We start from the raw sequence: 27,987 nt of genomic DNA, 5'->3' as shown, positions 1-27,987 counted from the left end.
GTTTGTGTCTTTTTAAATAAGAAGCAAAGAATATAAAATAATTTGTAGTGCTGTAGTATTAAATCGTATTTCTCTCCTTTGAAATGAATGGTAAATATTTTTATGATGCTATTGTACATTTACAGAATGCTTTAGCAAGACATTGGTGATTAGAAGAGAAATATATAATGTTTAAGCAAGATAATGTTCTAAAACCTAGGAAAAGTTAGAAACAGAGCAGGTGATAATATGAGTAAGTGCAAAGTGAATGTTTTAAAATAAATAGCACTTGGATGACCTGATGTCAGAAAGGGAGACAAGGGTATGTGTTTGTCAATATATCCTTCATGTTTTACAGACTCCTAAGGGAACAAGGGAAGATACAATTTCACCTTTTCTGTGCCAAAACATTTTAATTATATCTTCTTCCAACTACAGCGGTTCAGTAACCAAGGAGCTGACATTGATGCATGTGTTGATAAAGCTGCAAACATTCAAAATGAGATTAACAAAGATTTTGAGCAAAGGGTGACAGCTAATTTTGCACAGTATTCTGCATCTAATTCAGGCCAGCTTAATAATAGAATATTTTATAACTTTTGTTATTCAGAAGGACTTTTATGATGTATTTGTGTTTGTGGATATCTTTGTATCATACTCAAAAATTATCTGTCCTATGGCTTAAAACTATTTGCATGTCTGTTGTAACCATGAAACAATGTTAAAGAGGGGAAAAAAAAGCCCTCCTTACTATAAGTTGTTGTTTTTTGTTTTGTTTTGTTTTTTGCCTTTCTCTTGATTTATCTTGGACACACTAGCTAGGAAAGGTATAGATATGGCAAACATGTATTTTCTAATATTGCTCAGTATGCACTAATAAAATGGCCGAGAAAAGTTATATTCAGTTTATTTAATTAATAAAACTGTAGTGTCTTTATATTCTTGAGCTCCTTTGAACACATTTCAGTGTATTTCTTTTCTCTTCTATTCTCTACTTGAAGGCAGCTGACAGTCTTCTTTCACTTTTCTTTTTGTTTGTGAAATTTTCTTTCTTTCTTTTTTTTTTTTTATCCACTCACTTCTCCATCTGCTTTCACTTTTGTTTGCTTGGGCCGTCTCTCATCCCAACTTGATAATGAGGAATGCAGTGTGACCCTGACCTCTATCAGCCCATGCATGACCTTCTGACTCTACCATATAACCTTTGACCTTCTCTTTGACAGCTTGATTAATTACCCTGTGTTATGATTTATGAGTAAGTGCTATGTAAAAATAATAGACAACAGGTGGTCCTCTGAAAACTTTTTGTGGCTTTTTTTTTTTTTTTTTTTCTGACTAACTTGATGAGCTATTTGAAGTTGGAAACTTACTGGGATAATCTACATTGGTTCACATTATGGTGTTTTCATTCTATGGAATACAACATTAGAATATAGGGAGCTACAAGTCCAAGCATGGTCATGACAGACATTTTACAAAGTATTAGCAGGGTGCTGTTACCTAAATGCAATTGGGAAGAAGCACAAAACGGAGTCAAGTGACATTTCAGGCATTTCAGTCCCAGGTCACGTCTTGAGAAAATTGCTCAAATAATGGAGGGGGCATTTTTCAAGCAGAGCTGCAGCTCCAACAGCTATGTTTACTTTAACGCTTCACTAGTGACTTCTGATTGGTTGTCATGACCTCATTTCACTGTTGCACCTAGGATGTTGCAATAGTGACATATACATACCCTTCTTGTGAAAAAGTTAGAAATAAACACAGCATACATCTTTCAGGAAATATGAATGGACAGAGCTTTGTCCATTTTCACCAGAGGTTGATGTAGTTTTTAGATAAATATTTTAGGTTTCATTTCCCTTGAGGATGAGCACCTGTGTTCTTTCAAAGCAAGTAGTTAGAAAATTCTGAACTTGAAAAATATGATTGATAAATCTGTGTAAAATGATCTCTTATGGAGCCTTGCCTGAAGATCAAAATGGATAGTTCCATAGGTCAAAGGATTCTACTCTGGCCCCTGACCTTTTTGGTCACATGTGGCTTTGCAATATTGGCAGGTTAATATGTAAAGCTGAGTACTTTCAGCTGATTTTTTAGTTAGCCAACCACAAGAGATTTGCAAACATGTAGAATTTGTTCCTATTTTCCATTTTCTTTATAATTGGTAATTAATAGGCAAATTAACGTGGATAAATCTTCAGTTTTAGCAAGGCTTCATTGGGGTCAAAGTACATTGTGTTTCTGGCCAGGCATTTTTAAATTTTATCTGTTTGTAGAATCTTTTCCATAAGTACATTTTTGGACTGCTTTAATTTCTTAAGCAAGATTTCCTCTGGTTCATTGTGTTTGGCATCACCTATCTGTTTTAGACCTCTGACCTAAGCCATCATCCGTTGATTGAATGATAAATGAACTATTATTTATTAGTAAGTACATGTATAGACTTCAAAGTAAAGGAGGCCTAGAGGCCTCTGTATTCTATTTAAATCACAGTAAGCACTTGTACTGAATAAAATGCTATGTCTAACAATAAAATTTTGAAAGTTTCTTACTAAGATCCCAGGGTTTATACCTTATAAACAGAGATCTGATAATGAAACTGTAGTTATAGCTAGAAAAAAGGTAGAAAATAGGAAGAGGTAAATTAAAGAGATGAAGCTTGCTTTTACCAATATGTCCTCTTGATCACCTTCTTGATCTACTACTATACTGTGCAGTCAAACATGAGTTAATTAACAACTTTGTGTATGCTTTGTCTCTTGAAATGTTGGGTACTGGAATTGATTTGGGTGAATGATTATGAGAGATGCCAGAAGTTTTATTTATTTAGTTGTAAAATGTCAGATCATCAGTTCGATCATTTCATTTGTTACAGGTAACAGAAATTTCCATGTATATTTGAAATGAACTAACTTTTCACTTGAGAAATTTAGCATGCTTAAGGAATAATTAAATTAAATGTAATACTTCAATATGAAATGTTTACTGTTCTAAGCATTAATTATGGAGTTCTCCTTATTAGAGTGGCAGTGCAGAATTCTTTCCTGATACTATATTTGATGCCTGATTTTATAGTTTTGTTAAACTTTATGGGTATGTTTATTAAGCTCAAAGCAGGATCTCCTTTTAGTTATTTCTTTTTGTACTGATTGAGTTATTGGGAATAGAAAGAATTAATTTAAAACGGTATTTATTCTAGTTTTTTAAGATATAAATTGATGTTCTATTTAAAACAGTTAAATGTAGCTGCTAGTATGTTGTCCACTTTGTTTAGTTTGACTATTTGCTTTGATTCCTTAGTTTACATATGTTAACATTGACATGGCAAAAATCTTTGTAGCTTTATTATATAAAAGAATTTTTTGGAGGATACATGTAACAGAGAAATGGAAGAAAAGACAAAGTTTTACTGCATGTCTTTGGGTGGTATAGTTAACTTTATTTTGTTGCTCCAGCTTTCTCCTACTCATTATAAAATGGTTATGAATGGTTTCTGTGAGTATCACATTAATTATCAGGAAAATTTTAATTGAAAAGTGTAAGTTTTTTGTAGAATGGTAATTGAATTTTCCACAAAGACATTTATTAAAATTAGCTCTCATTTCTGCAGAAAATGTTCCTGAGTATTTCTTGGTTGTTATTCCATTAATTAAATTAGCAGTATGAAATATCTAAATGATAAAATATTTTCTAAATAAATCACATTTAAAGAGAAACATCCATTGTTGAAATCTAAATGATAAAAATTCTTTAATTGATTTATATAGTGAGGTGATTTAAAAATAGAATCATTTTTCATCTCTTGATGCCTTGGTGAAAAATTGACATTGTGTCTTTATAAAATTGGACAAATGAGTCATGTAATTTTTAGTTACATAATCGATAACTTAGACAAATACTACTTCTTTGATGATTTATGTGTTTCTGGCTTTTATACTTATTTAGATGGGACACATCAAATTTCAGAGTTCATTTAAAATCAAGTCTGCACAATAATTTTTCAATCCATGAGTTCCAAAAATTGAAATTAAAAATTCTGCTCAAATCAACCTGATATTCTGAAAATATTATTTCTAGTGATTAAGTTATAAACTAAGGTAGTAACTTTTCATTTTGGCAACTATGAATTTTGTGTAAAGAGTTTACCTTTTTTTTGGAGTACATTCCTTGTGCAAAGATGCTGCTCATGTTCTTTCACTTTATTAAAGTTCCACTTTACCTTGAACTTGAAATTTTTCATATTATCATTAAAATATATCACTATTTTCATCTCCAAAGACTCTTAAGACTCTATTTTGTTCTTTCTAACTTGTGTAAGTATGAGAGGATCTGTGTGTGTGTGTGTGTGTGTGTGTGTGTGTGTGTGTGTGTGTGTGTGTGTGTATTTAAAGTTCAATTCACTCAGAGAAGGCAGTCACGAAACATGACAGGAGACCACTTACTCACGGTACAGAATCTAGTAAGGAGGCAATTTTCTTTTTGGCCTATGGTGACCTTTTTTGACTATGTTCCTTACACCAGAGACAGTGTACTGAATGCCTCTATTTCACCCTGTTTAGCAGAGTGCAACAGTGTCCTTTAACTTACTTTTGGTGGGAGGAGAAGTTATAGCTGAAATTTGAGAAGGGCGTGAAAAGTTGTAAGAGGCACTAGGAAGAGGGGTAGAAACTTCCTTTAAATGTGATTTTAATAACTAGTCAAGTGTGTCCAACTGTAGAAAATCACCAAGTGACAATATGTCTACCTGACAGTGATCACAATGAATTACAAGACTTTTGAATGGCTATGCAGATTAGAATAAAGCAGAACCAAATAAAATATCTTTTGTTGGTAAAACTTTGACTTCCCAGCTAAGGAACTTCAAAAAAAAAAAAAAAAAAAAAAGCTTGTCTTATGCTTTGTTGGAGAACATTTAACTTAAAAATTTAAGTATTTTATAAGCCTTTCATGAACAAGATCTTTATCTAAAAGTTTTATTTGAACACATATTGAAGAATATGTGTTATTTTGTTAATCCATTCAATATATATTATTATATAGTTTTCAGATATTTAAGACAACTATATCTTAATTAACAGATGTATCACTAAAAGCAAAACTCCAGTGATCTTGAAAATCTCCAAACCTTATCATGGTTTTAGACAATAATATTAACTGATTGGGGGGAAAACTGAAACAATCCCATTGAAGTTTGTAAGTAGTTTATGAAATCAACTGTTAAAAAGCCAATTCTATATAGCAATGTAGCATATTTAAAAATGAAATAATTGAGTCAATGCTAATATTGCCTTGGTATTACTGCTCTCAGTTTTTAAAAAATTATCTTTAGTTTGGCAAAAATAATTAAATTTTAAACTTGACATAGAAGATTCTACAGTTAGAGATTTGAGGAAAGCTTTTTTTTTTTTTTAGTAGGGATGAGGTTTTTTAAGCTTTATTTTTCATAGCTCTTATATTTTTAAACATAATATAACACATCTTAAGTGTGACCTTACAAGATTTTACCAGACAAAACTGGGACATCCAAAATACAGAATGGAACAGAAAAGACAAGATATAAAATAGCTTCAAAAATTTGTATTGCACATGCTTATCAGTGCTAATCGTTTATCCTTTTCTATTTTTTCATGGTTATATCATTCCATCAGTTATAATATAAATGCCTATAATTTCCTTCATTTTAACCATAGAAAAAAATTGCCTTGCTAGAACTGTCAGATGGAAAAACAAGTTTTAAAAACTTTTATAAAAGTTTTAATGACTCAATAAGCTGTATTTTAAACTTTGGAACTTGTTTCCTGGCACTAACTCTTAATAAAGATAAAATTTTATGATAGTCGAAAAATGAGAGAAATTTCAGGATAAAAGAATTGTTTACGTACATTTTAGTAAGACATTAGTTTATTTGTTTTGTGATTTGTGTGGCTTCTTGAAAGAAGAGAGGTGCAAAAAATCCAAGATGCACAGGTAGATATTCTATGTTCCTGATAATAAAGATGTGTAAATTTGAGACTGTTTACCCTTTATTAATTGCTTATTCTTTTTTAAATTCAAACAAATAAATAATACTCATTATAGTTCAATTGTAAAGGAACAAAAATCCAACAGAATGTGGTTGGAATTGTAAACTTCAATTTCAAAGAGGTTATTTTCTCACAATATATATTATAAATATTAATGTGATTTGAAAGTGTAGTTGTTATTTGATAATTTATTTCAGTCATCTTTGGAGTTCTGGGAAATCTGAAGTACTTTTTTAAATTTAAGCTTTAATTTTTAATGTTACAATTATGTCTTATTGATCTTATGGATAATCTATGTTTAGACACACAATACAGGCAAATAATTTTAAATCACTTTCTGGTGGAGAAATTAAACCTATAATCTTTTTTACTTTATAAAGGAATATTTTAGTGAATATGTAACTATATTAAATCACTTACTATGTGATTTAATGTTGAGGAATGTTTTTATGAATTGAAATGGTTTCTAAGATTAAATTATGCTGCCTTTTTTGCTTTCAAAACAGGAAGGATATGGAGTAATAGTACTGAATCCCAATGAAAACTATATTGAAGTAGAAAAGCCAAAGATACATCTACAGTCATCTTCTGATAGTTCAGATGAACCTGCAGAAAAACGGGAAAGAAAAGATAAAGTCTCTAAAGAAACAAAGAAACGACGTGATTTCTATGAGAAGTATCGTAACCCTCAAAGAGAAAAAGAAATGATGCAGTTGTATATAAGAGTAAGTAATAAGTAACATCATTACTTTCCTTCATTATTTCCATTTCTTTCTTTATAATTTATTTTCTATGAATTATTTTGTTTATTTTTTAAAATAAACTTATTTTTTTTAAATTCTAACAGTTTATTTCCCAGGCGTGTTACTTGAATGAAATGTTTTCTGTTTTTTATTCAAAGTCACAAGACACACCATTCTTATTTTCATGTCATATTTTATTTAAGTCTCAAAAGCAATTAATAATGCACTATACAAAACATCAGTCTTCGTCTTGAGTGGTAATAGTTTTAATGCATTGTTTTCCTATGTGCAGCCATCCATCCGCAGTGTCTCAGCCTAACTTCCGAAGGCTGATAGAGGGAGGAGGAGTAATTAATATCTTAATAAATATTTAAGCTAAAATAGTTTAGGGATAGCATAATGAGGAAACTCTGTCCTTTGCTCTTTTCTTACGCAGTGAACCTTTGCACTTCGCAATGCTAGCAGCATGGGATCGTTATAGTAGTGCTGCCCAAGGACTTCTAATTCTGTAGGGGGCACAAACAGTTTTATTTGCCCTTTGACACATTCTGCTTGATATACACAATGTGCATTATATATATGAGACAGATTCATGCAATCTTCAAAGCCTTTATTGTGGATACTTGAAATATAATTTAATAGTAAAGCATGTCAAAAATGCTATTGGGTAAGTAAAATTTAAATTGATATGTTCCTCAAAAGTGAGCAATTCAGAACCTTTAAATATAGATAAATTAACATTTTATAAATTATACTGTGAGATAGTAGTAAAGTTTCAGATTATTCAACTTGAACTGATTTACCATTTACTTTTAAAAGCTCATTAATAAAAATATTTCATGCCTTTGAGGTGAAATATATAGTTTTTTAAGTTTTTTTATTTTTACTTTTAGTTCATGGCATAATCACTCTCATTTTGGGAATTGTACTCCAAACATTGAAGACATTGGATTATAGCTCACTCTTTTGAGTAAGTTATGACAGTTGAGCCGCATATAAATTCTCAAGACTCAAAAAAATGTATCGACCAAGAATACCTAAAGCATGACATATAATGAATCAAGCAAATGTTAGGCAGATTACACTATTAAAATTTCTAAAAAGCATCTCACTATTTAACATACTGTTTGAAAAACAAAAACAGTGATTAGACTTGGAATTCATAAGTAGCTTGCTTACTCTATGTAGTTCCCCATGACTGCATCAGGGTCATGATGTCACCTTCTCTATCGCTTGTCCTGAGCGTCTGATTAATATGATACAGTCTGTCAACCACCATCTTAAGATAGTTTTAAAAAATTACCCCTGACATCTAGATTCCAAAAATGAATTGTATAAAGTTATGAAATATATAGAAATCATTGAATATTCACATGCCTGTGTAAAATGCAAACAAAAAGTGATTTTGTGTATTGTTTTTTATTTCTCCATAAAGTTTCTTTTATTTGCCTGTTATGTACAGATTAAGCATCTATTTCTGACATCTGTCTTTTAATTTTTATTTCTTTTTTATTTTTTTCTTTATCATGTTACTACTGCTTTGATTTTTTTTCTTTTGTCTTCTTGTATGTGTGCATTTTCTTTCTTCTGTTTCTCACATCTATTTTGTTTATCCCTGCATCTATTTTTTTCTTATACCAGTGAAGAAAACATCTTTTTATGTTGCTTCCTTAAAACCTCCTCTCTTTCTCTGTCTTTTTTCTTTAATTCTTTTATCTCTTTCACACTCCTGCTATTTTTACTTGTTATCATATCTTTTTGCCTCTTTATTTCTTGTCCCATTTCACTCATCAGTCTAGGTTTTCACTGAAAGCCCTAACAGACAAAAATAGATTCATGTAGATAACACGACTTTATACCTGATAGTCTTGCTTATGAAATGTTCTTTTTCTTAATACACACCTAATCTCTTAAAATCTTCTAAAATTATGCAAAAACAGCAGATTAAGCTGATAGCAAAGTTAGGGTGAATGGATCATTTTGTGTCAGGTATCTTAATTCTGAAGTAATTTTAATCCACTCAAGATGTGACTTCTTCTAGTACTCTTCTATCCTCTACATAGCTCCAAATAACAAGTGCTTGTAAGCTTCAGATCCAGAGCATGTATGTGATATGGATGAAATTAAAAATATATATATTTATTTAAAAAATAAAAATATAAGAAATACATATATATACTTTATATATATATATATATATACACATATACATATACTATATATACACACACATATATATACCATTTATACTTTGAAATCAATCATCTAGTCTTTGGAACAACTCTGTGGGGTAGGTAGATCAAATAATTTCATCCTTATTTTATAGTTAGGAAACTGATGCACAAATGTACATTTTTGTCTAGAATCACATAACTAGTAAATGGTGGTAGTGTTAAAACCAGAGCTTCAGGTTACTACAGGTTCTTGTTCTCTTTCCTCTTTACCACATTGTTCTAACTAGTTGAAAATAAAATATGCATCTGGAATATGAAAATTCAACCAATTATAATAAAAGCATGATATACTACAGTAAACTGCATTTGATGATTATATAGATTTTTGACCAGCTGTCATTTAATAGACACTATTAAATGTCTTTAAATAATTCTTGTATGGTATATTTATAACATATAAATAACATGAAAATATTATATATATATTTTTTTTTCTTTTAGTAGGATCAATAATTTTGATCCAGATTTACAGAGGACAAGACCGAGAGCCAAAACTTGTTTACATCTCCCAGGGTCACACAGCTCATAACATAAGGTCCACAGGGCAGAGACTTGGTCTATTTTGTTCATTGCTGTAACCCAGAACCTAGACAGGGCCATCATAATAATTATTTGTAGAACAGAGCCTTCTGCTGATAATAAGATGGTAGAGCCAGGATTAAAATCTCAAACGACTACTGCTTTTTCTAATATGTCCTGCATTTATTAAAATATATTACTTGATTTTCTTTGAGGAAACATTCAAACAAACCAAAACAAAGAAAAATGCTGTGTTTCACCCCCTACCCCATCTAGTAACTGAGAAGACATTCCAAAAATTAATGATAAAAAGTTGATTTGTCAAGATTTATTTGATACCTTGATTCATCTATACATTTTCATCTGAATATATAAAAGTGAGATATCCTGTTTTCTTTTTTGGCTATATCATCATAGTGTTAAAAATATGGATGAAAATGGAAATATTTATGCCAACCTATTGCTCTGTTTTACACACTTGCTCATAAGACTACAGTCAGGCTCCTGTACTTGCTCTGCCTTATATATACCATGTGCTTTATGGGATCTGTGACTTTGCTTTCTTTTTTTTCCCTTAATCCAAATTCTATCCATGTTGTAGTGCCCAAATGAAATCTCACTCGTCCACTCCCATCATAATCAGTGACCTCTTACTAAAACTCTTGGAAGTTATAATGATTAGTTAACTTATATGAAATTTATCATGTTCTATCTTGAGATATCTCATAATGTTATTACCAATCTATCTTTCATGCCTTACCGCTATATCCCTACAATCCTCTAGGTCTTTTTTGAGCATGTTTTACAATTTTTGAAATTGCATGTCAATCCTTAAGAATAAGCAGATAGATATGAGCCATGTTTTACAATAGTACAGTGCATACTGTGAGAGAGTCCTAAACTGATAATAAACCTACTCACTAGGATCCAATCCCCTGGATGGATATCACAGCAAAACGACTACGGCCTTAGTCTAGAAATAGCTAGATAATGTGACCTGCAGCGTAGGAATAAAGATTATTCTAGTATCAAACTGGAGCACAAGAAGTCAAATATTCAGACTAAGGAAGAAGATGAGTTAAAAGAACTTTGCAGTTTATAGATGTTCTGTAGGCAAAAATGACTTGATGCTGATCTATGTAATATTGAGCTGGAACTGTTTGATTTTCTCTTTCCCTGAGAGACTTAGTTGTGGACTGTAGTGATAGAAAGTAAAGAATAGGATTGTACCTAGAACATCAGAGAGGGAGGGGTTGATAGAGGAAGGAAGAAAGGAGGGGAAGGAGGAGGAAGGGAGGAAGGAAAGAAGGAAGGGAAGAAGGAAGGAGTACTAGAAGCAGAGGCAGAAAGGAGGTCTCAGGGCCACAGAAGGAAAAATCCAAATGTGGAGGAGATATTTAGAGAATAGGAATCTTGGCAGAGCCTGGCGTTACACGTTGAAGTTACTCAAATATTTATGGATTGATTGCTTGTTGACATCCATCAAAAAACTTATTCCTTAACATGTGAGATATTTGGTGTCTAGTTTTCTGACTGATTTTTTCAGGATTCATGTGAATTTTTGCAATTGTTCAGAAACAGCCAACTCTGATAAACTGAAGCTTTCTTTTGAAAAATGTTTGTGATGTTTTGACTTGGGCTATGTCCAAAATATTGGTGAAGGCTAGTAAATACTTTCTTCTCCTCTATACCTCTTCTTTTCTGTGCTAATGCCAGTGGAGTCATTTCTGTCTGGTGATTTAACAACCAAATTCAGTTTATTTGTATTACAATCAATGATTGTTTAATCTCTGAAACTGGTTTATTGGAGTTCCCATTGTGGCGCAATGGAAATGAATCCGACTAGGAACCATGAGGTTGCGGATTTGACCCCTTGCCTTGCTTAGTGGTGTAGGTCACAGATGTGGCTCAGATCGCCCCTTGCTGTGGCTGTGGTGTATGCCAGCAGATATAGCTCCAATTCAACCCCTAGCCTGGGAACCTCCATATGCCACAGGTGTGGCCCTAAAAAGCAGAAAAGAGAGAGAGAGAAAGGAGAGAGAGAGAGAGAAGAAGAAGGAGGAGGAGGAGGAGGAGGAGGAGGAGAAGGAGAAGAGAAAAGAAAAGAAAAGCAACTATTTTATCTTCCTACATTATTCAGGTATTTGACTTTTCTTTCTCTGGCCTGTAATAAATAGCCAAAATCTCCTTTGAATTTTTCGCAAATATCTAGTATACACCATCAAAAATAAAGTAGAATTCAGGTTTAAAACTTTATGATTAGCAAAGTATAATTTTATTTTACTTACTGAGTATAAATAGATGTGACTAACTTGGATTATGTAGCACATTTCTGATGCATTAGGAGCAGAGCTTGAGAGATCAAAGTACTTATTCTTTCATGTGGCAACTTTCTTTAACTATGAAATAATGTACTTTCTGGCATATATTATGGCTTATTAAGGGGATTGATTTGGTCTAGGCAATAAACATCATGTCAGACATGCCTGGCAGGAAAACCTGCTTAATATGTTTTGTAATAAGATGGAATTTTTTGTTCTCGAAAACATCTGCCAACTGAATTCAAGAGTGAAGACAGAAAATGTCATCAATTTAGTGGTAATCCTATAAATTTAGTTTCTTTTTGAGCAACACTTATCAAGACACACAAAATTCCCAGTGTTAATCACCACTGGTTATAGTACTTTGTAAAATGATGAAACAAAAACATTTTATTTTTATATAATGTGTTAATTAATTCATAATGAATTTTAATATTTCAACTGATAAAATTTTAACAAGCATCTTGCCAACAGATCATTTTTTAAAGCATCTGTTTTTTAATGTGTTGGGTTGAGAATTGAGTCAAATGGCTAAATATGTACATATATTCTTTTTAAAAACATATTTCAACCCCCATAATTATAGCTACATTTTTTCTCTTTAGACCACCAGGGGCTGCTGCTGTTCATATTGAATTTTTGCTTTCCTCAGAAACTTAATATACCAATCATATTAGATTTTTTCTTTCTTCTTTTTTTTTTTCCTTAGCCCCAAACCTTTTAAAATAAAACTAGAAGGAAAAATGAATAGACAGCTAGTAACTTAATAGTCACTATAGGAATGTATTATTTTAAACATTTTCTATGCAACAAGACAGCTACATTTAAAAACTTAAAACCTGTAGTCATTGAAGGCAGACTGTGGTAATCACTCTTTATATATCCTGTTTTTATAGAGGAATAACATTCAGAATCTTACCCTTTGCAGAGAGACAGTGTGGAGATTAGATTAAAAGTGAGGAATCTAATAGACCTGAGTTTGACCCTTAGCACTTCCACTTAATAATATAGTGTCACCTCAAACAAGTTAACTTCCTTATGCCTCAATTTTTGTCAGAAAAATGGAATGATAATAATGGATGTAAAGTGAACATAGTGTCTGGCTCATAGATAGTCTTGGGACTTCTGGACTAATAACATCCTGTCTTTTCTCAAGGTCCAGAATCAACTGAGGAAGAATGAAATCTCAAGGTCCCCTTGCAACTTTTGTTAGCTTGTACTGAAAATAGTACCCCTGTCTTATTCTCCTGGATTTGGAACCCAATGAGCAATACAACATAGGAATCAGACATATGGAGATCGAAGTATTAGCTTTGCTAATTGACACAGTTCAACCAGAAAATGTGGATTAGATCTGTGGCTAAATTTAGACATCCTAGTGTATTTTCCCCAAAACGAATTTTCACCCTTCCTCCAAACATGCATCTTGCCTTTAATGTGGTAGAAAGCAAACTGGAGTGCATCTTTCCTGCAGGTAGCTCACTGTTAATACCACTTGCATTTTCTAACAGTTCAATAAAGCAACATTAAAATATACTCATTGAATGTTCACTAAAGCATACCTTAGTTTCTTCATTTTAAGATTTTCCTTTAGAAGGCAAGCTATGATCAAACCTAATTGCCCAGAAAATTACCATAAAATTTGTTTAATTTTAAATCTTTGAAAGGACCATAATTCTATCTCAAATCATCATAAATTAATATTTGTATTTTCATATCTCATGTTACCAAAGCCTAGTGAGCACAGTAGATTTTTAATGAATATTTGATGAGTATATATTTGAATAAATGCTTCCTTACATGAACCTACAAAGCAAAAGAGACAGACCTTTCACTATAGAATCTATTCTTCGATATTGACTAGCATAAGGTTGAAAGAACTGTGAAGCTGTATATTATGTCTGAAAAATGCTACCACTCAGAAAATTAGTACATTGTTCTCTAAACTCAACTAACAATCATTTTTAAGTACACCAAGCATTCTTTGGATGAGGTAAAAACAAGTCAAAATGAATTAGAAATAAGTCAAATAATTTTATCATTAAATTTAGAGAACAAATTACAGGAAAGACCAAAACCCTGGATTTTTAGGGATTTTGATTGACTATTGGTGATTTTTAGTGGGGGGATTCTGCCATACAAATAGTGTAGTGGAAAGGATAAGAATATCAGAATCAGAGATACATGCCATAACCTTAATTCTGTCACAAGTTGTGACTTTAGGCAAGTTACCTCTCCTGAGTTTCAGTTTCTTCATCTGTAAAATAGGGATAATCATAGCTATTAGGCTGTTGTATAGAATGAATGAGGTAAATTAATGTTTATGAAAATAACCACTGGAATACTTACTATTCAGTGCATCCTTTTTCCTCCATATTCTCTTACCCTTAGGAAATATGGGAAGAGTTATGGCCAAATGAAGTCTTTGCCATTTAGTTTACAATTAGTATTTCTCAAACCTTTTAGTCTCAGCATCACTTTACAAATGCTTAAACATTGTTAAGGTCACAAAAGAGTTTCTATTTATATGGTTTATGGCTACTGATATTTATCATAAAAATAATTGCACCTGATGAATTTTTAAATATTTATTATAAAATTACAATAATAAACCCATAATATGATGACACAAATATCATATTTTTATGAGAAATAATTATATTTCCCAAAACAGAAAACACATAATGAGATGTGTGGCATTTAAAGAACTTAAAGATTTAAAGAACAGGGAGTTCCCCTTGTGGCTCAGTAGGTTAAGAACCTGACTAGTATCCATGAGGATGCAGGTTCAATCCTTGGCCTCACTCAGGGGGATAAGGATGTGGTGTTGCTGCAAGTTGCAGCATAGGTCACAGATGCGGGCCTGGATCAGTCATTTCTGTGGCTTTGGCATAGGCTGCCAGCTGCAGCTCCGATATGACCCCTAGCTTGGGAACTTCCATATGCCACAAGTGTGACCCTAAAAATAAATAAATAAATGCATATAAATAAGATAAAGAAAGCCTCTTGAGAGTTTATAAATTAAGTTGGGGCTGTTCAGGTGAGCTTGCCACTGTGATCTATAGAAGCAGAGAGATGGACTGGCACATAATAGAAGCTTAAGAAGTATTAGAAGTATTACCTGGAGACAAGATGGTGCAGTAGAAGGACTTGAGCCCACTTCCTCTCATAAAAACACCTGAATCCAAAACACTGCTGAGTAATCATCAACAAAAAAGACTGGAGCCTACCAAAAATGATATTCTACATCGAAAGACAAAGAACCCACAATGAAATGGTGGGAGTGATGTTCTCGTGATATAATCAGATTCCATACCCACCATGTGAACAGCCCACAAACTGGAAAATAATTATATTTCAGTGGTTCTCACAGAGAATGAGAGTTCTGAGCCCCACATCAGGCTTCCCAGCCTGGGGGGTTAGCATTGGGAGGAGGAGTCCCCAGGGCATTGGACTTTGAAGGTCAGCAGGCCTTGAGTGCATGAGCTCCACAGGACTGGAGGAAATAGAGACCCCACCCTGGGAGGGTACACACAAGGTTTCATGTGCACTGGGGCCCAGGGAAAAGCAGTGACTCCACAGGAGCCTGGGCCAGACCTACTTGTTGTTCTTGGAGGGTCTCCTGGGGAGATGAGGGTCAATTGTGACTCACTGTAGGGACAAGGACACTGGTGGCAGAGGCCCTGGGGAATATCATTAGTGTGAGCTCTCTCAGAGGTCACCATTTGGCACCGAGCCCACTCAACAGCCTACAGTCTCCAGTGTTGGGATGCTTCAAGCCAAATAATCCACAAGGTGGAAACATAGCCCCACCCATCAGCAGACAGGCTAACTAAAGTCCTCTTGAGCCCACAGCTACCTCTAGACACACCCCCTGACATAGCCCTGCCCACTAGAGGGACAAGACCCAGCTCCACCAGTGGGTAGGCCCCAGTCCCTCCCAGCAGGAAGTCTGCACAAGCCTCTGACCAGCCTCGCCCACCAGGGGGCAGACACCAGAAGCCAGAGGAACTTCAGTCGTACAACCTTCAGAATGGAGACCACAAACACAGAAAGTTAGACAAAACAAGACAGCAAAGAAATATGTTCCAGATGAAAGAACGAGATAAAATCCCATAAGAACAACTAATGAAAAAGAGAAAAGCAGTCAATCTGAAAAAGAATTCAGAGTAATGATAGTAAAGATGATCCAAGATCTCAGCAAAATGATGAAGGCACAGAACAAGTGCTAGAAGGTAATCAGAGTGCTAGAAGATTTAAAGAACAGAGAATTCCCATTATGGCTCAGCAGGTTAAGAAACTGACTAGTGTCCATGAGGATGTGGGTTCAATCCCTGGCTTCTCTCAGAGGGTTAAGGATCTGGCATTGAGGTGAGCTGTGGTGTCGGTTGCAGACATTCAGATCCCGTGTTGCTATGGGTATGGTGTAGGCCAGCAGCTGCAGCTCTGATTTGACCCCTAGCCCAGGTGCAGTCCTAAAAAGAAAAATAAATAAAATAATAAAAATAAATAAAATTATAGAAGACTTAAAGAACAAAGAGTTGAACAATACAATAACTGAAATGAAAAATACACAAGTCCCTAGAAGGAATCAATAAATTAATAAAGAATAAATGGGAGTTCCCATCGTGGCGCAGTGGTTAACGAATCCGACTAGGAACCATGAGGTTGCGGGTTCGGTCCCTGCCCTTGCTCAGTGGGTTAACGATCCGGCGTTGCCGTGAGCTGTGGTGTAGGTCGCAGACGCGGCTCGGATCCCGCGTTGCTGTGGCTCTGGCGTAGGCCGGTGGCTACAGCTCCGATTAGACCCCTAGCCTGGGAACCTCCATATGTCGCGGGAGCGGCCCAAGAAACAGCAACAACAGCAACAACAACAACAAAAAAAAAAGACAAAAAAAAAAGAATAAATGAAGCAAAAGAACAGAGAGTTGAGTTAGAAGGCAAAGTGGTGGAAATCACTGCTGCAGAACAGAATAAAAAAAGAATGAAAAGAAATGACAACAGTGTAAGACACCTCTGGGACAACATTAAATGTGCCAACATTCGCATTATAGGGGTCGTAGAAGGATTAAAGAGAGTGAAAAGTCCTGAAAAAATATTTAAAGAGACAATAGTTGAAAACTTCCCTAATGTACGAAAGGAAATGCTCACTTAAGTCCAGAAAGTGCAGAGGGTCCCATACAGAATAAACCCAAGAAGGAACATGGTGAGACATATGTTTGTCAAATTGACCAAAATTAAAGACAAAGAGAAAATACCAAAAACAGCAAGAGAAAAACAGCAATGAACATGCAAGGGAATCCCCATAAGGTTATTGGGTGATTTTTTTTAGCACAAACTGCAGACCAGAAAAGAGTGGCCTTTAGAGTGGTAAAAGGGAAAAACCAACAACCAAGAATACTCTACCCAGCAAGACTCTCGTTAAGATTCAATGGAGAAATCAAAAGCTTCACTGACAAGCAAAAACTAAGAGAATTCAGTACCTCCAAACCAGCTTTACAACAAATGTTAAAGGAACTTCTATAGGCAGAGAAGAAAAGCTTGCAGATATAAACAAGAAAATTCTAAATGGGAAAGCCTGCCAGTAAAGGCAAACATACAGTAAAGGCAGGAAATCATACACATACAAATAAGATATCAAAACCAGCAATCATGAGGAGAACACAAAGGCAGGATTTTGGAAAGCATTTGAAATTGAGACTAGCAACTTAAAACAGTCTTGAGTATGTGTGCATACTGTGTGTGTATACACATATATACTGTTTTTTTAAAAAAAAATCTTTCTTTAATGTATGGCTTAATAAAAGAAAGCCAAAATCTTACATGCAGCTTGTAATAAGTTGTCTTTATTGGTGTTTGTGAAGAAAATTTGACTCTCCGCAGATATTCAATTGTAAAAAGAAGGAATATTTAAAAGCTTTTTCAGATGATTATATGTGTTCTTTGATGCTACACTAACATTCTACAAGAGTTAATTTCTTAAAGAGTAGTTGTTATGTGAATCTAAAACATATCAGTGAGCATTTCATACTGTTTTTTGAAGTCTGTCGGCCATTGTTGTACTTTGAATGGAAGTTTTATCCGCAGATGATTTTAGGACATCATGTATTATTGGTCATTTGAAAAATATTATTAAACCAAATTATGCAGATGTTCAAAATATTGACATATTTTATTGTGTAGTATCAAAAATTCCTGTCTATTAACTATTCCTACCAGTCTCATCCACAAAGCTTTTAAGAATTGAGAAACTATCAAGCTATCAGGTAGTATACAAGTTTCCTAAAATTTCTGTTTTAGCAACAAAGTTCAATTTTTATCATTAGCTGCAAATACTGTCAGTGTTTTCCTTTAACTGTCAGGCTTTGTTCGGTTTCAAGAAGATGGCTTCCAAATACCCAAATCCAAATCACAGTTTGTTTCTCAGTCTTGTAAGTAAAAATGGTGTTCCATTAAAAAAAGCGGCTACTTTAGCTCACAACTCTCTCAATCGGACAACTAGTTTTCCTCCAGATAACCATATAACATGGTTTGGCTTGTAGGTGCTTTATGCATACATTCTAGTTCATCACTCAAAATGTTAAGCAGACATATGCTCAGGGATTGAGATTTAGTAAAAGTAATTTTTACTGCTTCATCAACATATTTTAAATGGACTTGCCCCTTTTTTTTGCCCATGTGTGTGGCAGTGAATAACAGTGCCCTGCTGTGGTCCATGCTAAGTCACAGAAGTTTTATTCTCTGTTACTTTTCCAATATTAATGCAAATACCAACACAGTGAAATAGACAAATTATGTCTCAATATTATTATGCAGATCCCCTGAAAGCGTCTCTGGAACCCCTAAGAGGGTCTACAGATCACATTTCCGGAACCACTGGCCTATATCTTTTTTCTTGAGGTGAACATAGAACCAACAAAAGGAAGCAGTTTAGATTGGAGTAAGAACCATTTTGGAGTTCCCCTTGTGGCTCAGCAGGTCACAGGCGTAACTAGAATCCATGAGGATGTGGGTTAGATCCCTGGCCTCAATCAGTGGGTAAACATCCGGCTTTGCCATGAGCTGTGTGGAAGAGGTTGTGGATGTGGCTTGGATTCTGCATTGCTGTGACTATGGCGTAGGCCTGTAGCTACAGCTCTGATTCGACCCCTAGCCTGGGAACTTCCATATGCTGCATGTGTGGCCCTGAAAGGCAAAACAACAAACAAAAGCAAAAAACAAAAAACCCAGCAACAATGTCTACGCATTTTTGCAGCTGATGTGTTAGGCAGTATGAACCTAAGCAGCTATATAAGCTGAAACAGAGAAACTAGAACAGAGTGAACTGGTTTATTAAGGTGTTTAGTACTATCCAGTTTCAACTCTTCTCATCTCAGCAGGCACTCTTTGTACACTCTGTGCCATCTCCCACTTCATTGAAGCTAAGATGTCAAGTCCATAGTGACCATATCAGTGGAAATTGAAGATTTAGAATTTATTTTCTACTCCTCTTGCCCCAAATAAAAGGCCCTGAAGAATCACATACCCATTTGGGGTTTTAGCAAGTACAACTTTCATTCCCATCTTCTTTTCCCTAAAATGGGGGCCTCTTGCTTCCCAGGAGACCTCAGGTTTTTATCCCTGCTAGCCAGCTGGGGTCTATTTTATTACAATATTCAGCTAGTTCTTTACTAGTGCTATCTGTCTGTTATTGGTGCTGTCTTCCTGTTTTATGTTTACTTTGCATTAGACTTATTCTAAAGTAGTTAAGAATTGGGTGCTGGTATCTGGCAACATGTGTACAGGGTTTTGCACATAGTATTCACTCAATAAATGTTAATTAGAATTATTGTAATATCCTTGATTTGTAATCCAGTTGCATCTGTAATTGTCTCTCTCTCCATTTCTGAAGCCATGTTCTTCCTAGTTCTCCAAATTGGATTCCTCTTGTTTATTGTCCAAGGTAACATTTAACAGTAACTGTCTAAAATACAGTTGGATTCTCCATTCTTTTATTTGGATTGAATCACTTTGATCACATTCACAACGTCCACCCCCTTCTTAGGAAAAGAGAGCAATTTAAGACCACCTCCCTCCAACTCCATCCTCCCTAGCTGGGGCCCTTGTGCAGCCATTTGTATAATTAGAAGTAGTTGTCATTGTTTATTCATGCAGTCCTCAATTGTCTTATGTATTATTCTGACTTTACAGATCCTCAGATGAGACTCAGAGGCATAAATAGACTGACTCGTTGTTACATACCTAATAAAAGTAACTAAACTAAGGTTTGAGCCCTAGTCTGGTTGCACAACCTGTTTTTCCTACTATACTACATTTCCAATAGTGAACATTTCTTACAAATGATTCTGTAAGATGTATCTCTGTGTATGTGAAAAGAATATACATGAGTGAAGGAATAAATGGATCTTTCTTGGATTGCCAGTCAATTGCTGTGATAAGAAATTATATTTTCCACAAGCAACAGTTTATTCAAAGATCTTAGAGAATTACATTGGGTAGATATATTTAGGTATACAATTTGTAACCCACATTCTCTTCTCTAGAGTAAGACACCTCCACATATTATTTTTGCCCAAGTCCCAAATTGTCCATCTGTGACCTGTGAGCTGTGTGACAGCTAAGGAGTTGGGAGTTAGTGCAGATGAGGAAGAGGGAAAGCCAGAATCAGCTTGTATAGTTGACTCTCAAAAGTGCTTTGTTTACTGCAGATGATCTTTTTTTTTTTTATCCCTACCCTGATTTCAGCTTGTCTGTTGGCAAAGTTTGCAAGTTCAAAGCCAATCAGTTGCTCTTCCTTTGCATCTTCCAACCTCGCACCATGTTCTTCCCACTTTGCCATTTCAGCCAGTCCCAGTATTCAGTTATGCACACTCTGAATTGATCCAAGCACTTCTGTATGCATAGCTCATGTGTATCATAGCTGGGCAGTGTAACATTTACTGAGTGACTTGAATATATCCATTATAGACTCCCCTCATTTCAATTTGAATTACATATGGCCTTTGTAAACTATGAAATTGAATATTTAGATATTCTTGTTCAGAACATGAAATTACTACTAAAAATAATTTCTGTATCAATTTCATATAATGTTAACTTTGTTCTCAATGTTATTTTCATTAATTTAATACTGAAGGAAAATGTTGATTTTTGTTCCTTGAAAAATAATAGAGTATTAGCTTAATTATTTGGCTTATTTAGGGAACCTGTGGAAAAAAGATAAAAAGTAGCCTTGACTTTTAATTATCATGTACCAAGACTTTCCTAATTTCTGTTTGTCTTAAAAATGGTTCTTAAACCTGAATATGTTTTCCTAAAATCTTTAATTTAGTTTACTGAAAGTCCAGTTTGGTGTTTGTCTGTGAAATTTTAGGAAAAAAAAAAAAAAAAAAAAAAAAACAACAACCTCTCTTCCCCAGGAGGGATTAGGAGAAAGATTATAGGACTCTAACATTCAGGGTATTATTATATTTTAAAATATAATAATCACTATTTGAATTACTATTTTGAATCACTATTTTTTCTCAAGAAAATCTTTTAAATGTTCTGTGCCAAAATTTCATGTTTCTACCAGAGAGTTAATAATTAGATTAAGAATTTTAAAAAAAACTTTGAATTACTATATAAAAATTTATCATTAGAATTAGGATTTGGGGGGATTCCCATTGTTGCTCAGTGGAAATAAACCCGACTAGTATCCATGAGAATGTGGGTTCAATCCGCAGCTCCACCCAGCGGGTTAAGGATCCAGCGTTGCCTTGAGCATGGTGTACGTTGTAGGCTTTCTGATCCCGCATTGCTGTGACAGTGGTCTAGGCTATCAGCTTTAGCTCTGATTCAACACCTGACCTGGCAGCTTCCATATGCCATAGCTGTGGTTCTAAAAAAAAAATTAGAGTTTTGCACTGCTAAGTAAAACTAGACTGCAAATGAAATCTGTTTTCTTCATATTATTGAGAAGAACTCCATGTTTTTGCAATATTACTGTTCTAAATTTTTGACAGTGAGGCGTATTCTTTCCATAGTGAAAGGATTATGTACAAGCCATTTAACCTAAATTTGTTTACTGTTTTATGCAAAAATTATGTTTAGAAAGAACAGTGCTGCTAGGACAAGGATTTTACCAGATTCATTGCCAAAAAAATAATATTTGAAATTTGGTAGGTAGTTTCTTACAGACATACCAAGTCTAACTAGTTTATTTCTAAATTTAGATGAGAAAACCAAGATTAAGAAATACTATATACTTTGCTCTAGATTGCACTATTATTAGTGACAGAGCTGGTATTGGAATGTTGATTTTTCTCTTTACTATCCTAGTTATTGAAATACCCATATTAGAACCAGGTTTTTCCCCTCCATCCGTACTTAGAAGTGGTGTCTCTAGCCTTTGTTTCAGTAGCTGATGGAGTTGTAGGCGTTGGGGAAGAAGAAAGGATGTTTGTATGCACAGATTATTAGGCCAAAGAAGGGAAAAGTGATGATTAAGTATTTTAGATTTAAACCTAAAAGTTAGTTGAAAAAAGTATTCCTAACAAAATCAATTTTACGATCTAAGAGGAAGAATATAAATTTGAGAATTTTGGCACATTATATGTGAATTATGATGTTAACTATACTTCGTTCATTCCTATTGTTCTTTGTTTGGATTACACACAGGAGAGTGAAAAAATTTCCTCAGAATTTTTGATGGGTATAATTATGCCCTCAAAAAGAGGTTATTATTTGTGCATATATAGCTCAGTCAATTGAAGATTGCTCGGATTATTGTCTTTCTTCATTGATTTTAAAACCGTTTATAATGTTTTAACATCTCTGAATTTGGAATGCATCTTAAAAATTAATGGCATATCATGGATTATTTGGTGACATTATTTTTCTCTTAATGGTATATAAATCAGTGGTACCTTTTAGAATTGATGGTATGTTGGATGGATGAAGAGTAGTATGAGACAGGGCTGCCTCATTGCACAGCTCTGAGGGGACATAATTATTACCTGGCACCCCCTAGAGTTGTGCAGTGTTCAAACTGTGTGCCTTATGGGATAGCCCTCATAGAGGTGATATGGAGGCTCATTCTTTTTCTTACATTTTACCTCATATTTGATCCCACAAATTGTATAAAATCCACCAGTCTACTGTTTGACAAGTAGTGACCCCTCAACATGTTTATTGATACCTATGCATTATTATATTCAGTTGTGTTCTTTTATTTGTCACTGAAGGTTGAGAGCAGGTTTGAATTTCCTCCAGTACTAGATGTTATGTTATTGAGAAGACATGGACTGAACAACTTGATTAAATAGAGATGTTAGCCCTTAAGTGTCCTAATTGTTTGCATAATACCTTTTACTTTTAAAATTTATTTTGGCACTCTCATGATAACTGAAATAAATAATAGTGTTATAAAAGTACTGTCAGTTATGGGTTGCATTCTTTTAGGGCACCTTCAATGATTTTGTTCCATGTGTGAAGTAATAGATGTTAAAAGACAGAAGGAGTTCCCGTCATGGCACGGGGGGATGAATCCGACAAGGAACCATGAGGTTGCAGGTTCAATCCCTGGCCTTGCTCAGTGGGTTAAGGATCCGGCATTGCCATGAGCTGTGGTGTAGGTCGCAGAAGCGGCTCAGATCTGGTGTGGCTGTGGCTCTGGCATAGGCTGGCAGCTACAGCTCCGATTAGACCCCTAGCCTGGCAACCTCCATCTGACGCGGGTGTGGACCTAAAAAGACAAAAAGACAAAAAAAAAAAAAAAAAGATGGGAAGATGGAGTTTTTGCTGTAGCACAGTGGGTTAAGGATCCAGCACTGTCACAGCTGTGGCTTGAATTCAGTCCCTGGCTTGAGAACTTCCATATGCCATGGGTGTGGCTGAAAAAGGAAAAAAAAAAAGAGAATTAAACATATAATTTATACTTGTGGGACATGAAATTATCCAGGATAACTTACCGTAATATTAAATGTATCACGAAACTGAAAAAAATCTATCCTGTTGAGTGGCACAGCTTGTAATGGATCTCTTCACATTTCAGTTCACTTGAGAATAATTTGTAAAATATCATGTTTGCTCTAGCCCTTTGTGAGATACAGAGATGGAAAAGCCAACGTCCTTATTCTCTAGGGCTCACCCACAGTCTAGTGGGAAGGCGGAAATACTTATAAGTGACTCTGATGTTAGGCAGATGGTGGTAAATATTTTGAAGTAGTTCATATGTTGTATTATAGGATCACAAGGAAGGGAAAATTGATTTTTCAGCGGGGAACCCAAGAGTTCTTTTACAACTATTAATACATCCTTGGTAATAAAATCAGATAATTAGAGCTTCAAGTATAGACCACATTGAATTTTAAAGTTTGATAACTATTTTATGTTTTCTTTATTAAATATAACATTATTGCTGTGAGAATCTCAATTTATATGCATATTGTTTATATAAATAATTTTGCATAAGTTATATAACATGATGTTTTTGTCAAATATTATAAACCATGTAAAAAAATTGGCACTTTAAAGGGATTAATTAATTGGGTTGATGTTTCTGACCCATTCTGATAATTATAATATTTCAATTTTCAGTAATGAGATGGTATTTATTCTTGATGCCAAAATGTTATATTCCCTACTTTAGCTCAGATGAAGCTAATTAAACATATAAAGAGAATTTCAAAACTGCCAGAACCATTTAATGTCCCTTAACTAATCTTTCCTTCCTTTGCTTTCCCTTCCTCCAAATGATATGTGGTCTCTCTTCTTTATGTCTGTGGTATATTTATTCATTATTTAGGGGAAATAATGTAATTTAATAACAATGCACCAACCTTGAAATAATGATTTATAGATCATAAAACACTTATGTTTTGTTCTTTGAGAAATTACAATGTGAAATTGATGAATATGATTTATAGATCATAAAACACTTTTGTTCTTCAAGAAATTATAATATGAAATTGATGAAAAGTAGTTTTCATTTAAAAAACACTTCTGTTTAGGTTTTCACATTTTCTTAATGACTAATGAAATTATTGATGTTTGTTAGTTCCTTCTTATGTGGGTTTAAATAGTTAATTTTGGGAAAAGATCTAACAAAGCACCTTTCTTCAAAGTGGATCAAAATGATGAACTTGTTAATCTTCATGAGAATCTTGAAAGATCCTTCCCTATTGCAAATGATTGTTTACCTTTGGAGAATCTCACATAAGGTAGTTTAAGTAGGAGAGTTTCTGAGGAGGTTCCATTCTAATTTTAAATAACTGTGCTCATCTCCATACACACGCCTTCCTTCTTTACACTCCCCCTCTCTCATGACCTGACTTTAGTTTTTACTAGAAAAGATTTAATGTAAGTCATCTCCTATGTGGGAATATTTTAAACCTCACTAGGATGAAAAATCTGAGTTAATCATCTTTTTTTACCTGTAGCATAAAATGCATTGCCTTGAGCATACTTAATACTCAGTGAAGTTAATAAATGAATAATGGACAAAATGACTTTTGAGTGGCTTTACTTTGTGAGTGGCCGTAGGAGAACAGTCCTCTCCTCACCTCTCTGATCTCATTTCCTGCCATTCTGGCCAGGCATGCTCTTGCATTTCAGTCTTTGCCTTGGGGGTTCCTCTGTCTACAGTGTTCTGCCCCAGCTATATGTATGACTAACTTCCTAAATTCCTTTAAGTATTTATCCAATATCATCTCAATAGAGGTATACCTTGACTCTCCTAAGTAAAATCACAGCCCTCCTTACTCCTTTCCACCCTCCCTTACCCACATCTTCCTTTTCCTTTTTCTTTCACACTTACTCCCTTTTAACCTATCATATAATATACTTATACATTAAGTATTGTTTATTGTCTGTCTCTCTTGTTAGAATATAAGCTCCAGGAGGGCTGGGATCTGTGTTTTGTCATCCATGTGCCCCAAGTGCTTAGTTCAGCCTGGCACAAAGTAGGTGCTGAGTAAATTATTGGTGATTAAATCCATAGGCTGAAATGCATTGTTTCATTCGGATTTTTATAGACTGGTAGAGATTGTGTTATCAATAATTTATTGTATATTGTACCCTGTTTTGAGAACTTAATATATACCAACCACTTTGTGTGTGTGTGTGTGTGTGTGTGTTTTATCCTCATTTAACCCACCCTTCACTATATTTGCTTATATTTTTGTGTCTTGCCTTTAATTGGGTATTCACCCTGTCTTATTCATCTTTGTATTCACAATGTATGGCACTTGTTGGATACCCAAAATAGTACTTAAATGAAGAGGTGAATAACAAAACTTTTATTTTGACAAGTATGGCAAATTGACATTCTTATAGGAAAACCAATAAAAATGGAACCTAGTGACCCTACTGATGAGATTAGATAAAATTAATATTTGTCTTAAGGCTATGAAAAACAAACTAAAAATAATTTTTAAATTAAAAGGATATATTTTAAATATTTTATAATGTATTTAAATAACAGGGAAGGTGTCACATATTGCTAGTGTTAAAGCTTGGTACTAGTTTAAATAGCAATAGCAACCATTGAGCTAAAAGTTTGCAGCAAATGGTTGTCTCCTGACCTAAAATATTTCAGGAATTTAGAAAGATTAGTAATAAAAATGCTATATTTAAAGGTCTAAGTTTGATTCCTCTTTCTTTTGAGTAGTCTTCTGGTTTACTGTGCTGTGCAGTTCAAGGCACACTCATGAGACCAGAGTAATCATATAATTGATTGAGCCACTGTAATGAGCCCATCTAGTCCAGTTAGTTATGCCAGGCTCTTTCCTCACCATACAATCTGAGGAATTTTTGTCCTTGCTGGATTTCCCTTGGCTTCACACCAGATTCACCTTGCCCTATGGAAGGAGGGTAGTCTGCTTGCCCTTTTGTTCAGCAGCTGCCCAGGATACTGCTTTCTCCAGAGCTAAAGCCTCTGTGACAAGGGGCATCTCCCCTCTCACGGGTCAAATGTGGGAGGTAGAAACTGGATATTCCAGACTCATCTCTTTCCACCCATACTTCTGGGGGAAAATATTAAATCAGTTACCCTAAAACATCCTAAATTAGTATATTAATGTAATTCTCAAAATTATACCAGAAAATCACCCAGCTAACTTATAATGGTCATCTTTGGACATTTGGAATGAAATACTTTTTTCATAACATCAACTGAGCGCTTTAAAAGTAGAACATTATAGAGAGGTATCTAATATTATTGGGCATTTCACAAGACTCTATTCAAATTCTCAAGCATTCTTCACAAAGTACTTGTCCTATATCTATTAAGTTTAACTTTAATGTTCCTTCCTTTCTACAATCTTCCTAGCCACCCCCTTCTCCCCACACCCTCCTCACCAATGCAAAAACAAACGTGCACACTAACACACCCCAAAGTAATCACAGCCTCCTTTTTGCCACCTTGTAAGTTGATATTTAGTGTAATTTGTAGAACTTTTCTAAATTAAGGAAATAATTGAGATTATGTATTTACTCTCCAAAGTGGATGTCTCTTTGATAGACTTATATTTAGTTTACTTCTATATAAAAGTCTCTTTAGCAAGATGGTCTGTGATAGAATTACCATTTGCTTTACACTAAAATCTCTGGTTCATTTTGGTGTTTAAGGGAGTAAGTTCAGATTGTGGTGCATTGCCCAGGTTGTCCAGGTCAAGCTGCTTAAGACTTTCAGGGAAACTTACTGTTGACACTGTTGTCAACAATACTGTTGACAGAAATGTTACTTTCCATCGTTAGACTAACCATTTCCACTAAAACTAACTTACATACTTACATACTTGTTAACAAGGACAGTGCAGACAGTAGCTCCAACACTTGACACATTTGAATATATATCTATCTGTAAATATGTTCCGGCAAAAATATCATTGAATATATTTCATTATATGACAAATCATTAAATTGGAGAAGTCATAGATTATAATATTTAATATTAAGATTAAGAATATTGACAAAGGTATGTTTAGTTTGTCTTTCAAATGTTCTGATGTACATTAGTTGCAAGTTATGTCACCTCTAAATAGAATGTATGTGATCAAGAGTCTCTTTCTCAATGAGAAAACTTTTAACTGTATTATAAATCCAGTGATTTGAATACTGTATAATTTTCTCTTGTGTTCATGCATTTGAAAATTAAACAGACAAATATGGCTCCCAACTGAGACTG

General features: G+C 34.3%; 1 protein-coding gene across 10 annotated transcripts in view; it reads left to right on the top strand.

Annotated features, from left to right (window-relative positions):
* FAM172A (family with sequence similarity 172 member A) overlaps positions 1 to 27,987 on the top strand; it is a 415,825-nt gene that overhangs the window by 172,273 nt on the left and 215,565 nt on the right. For all 10 annotated transcript variants that reach the window (XM_013994983.2, XM_013994986.2, XM_013994989.2 and 7 more), the window contains one exon: positions 6,509 to 6,727. In XM_013994983.2, the coding sequence (XP_013850437.2) occupies positions 6,509 to 6,727 (219 nt within the window). The remainder of the gene's footprint in view (positions 1 to 6,508; positions 6,728 to 27,987) is intronic.

Source organism: Sus scrofa, chromosome 2 (genome assembly GCF_000003025.6).
Source record: "Sus scrofa isolate TJ Tabasco breed Duroc chromosome 2, Sscrofa11.1, whole genome shotgun sequence".
NCBI classification, from domain to species: domain Eukaryota; kingdom Metazoa; phylum Chordata; class Mammalia; order Artiodactyla; family Suidae; genus Sus; species Sus scrofa.
The sequence above is the reverse complement of the archived record's forward strand: the minus strand, read 5'-3'. Positions and strand labels throughout refer to the sequence as shown.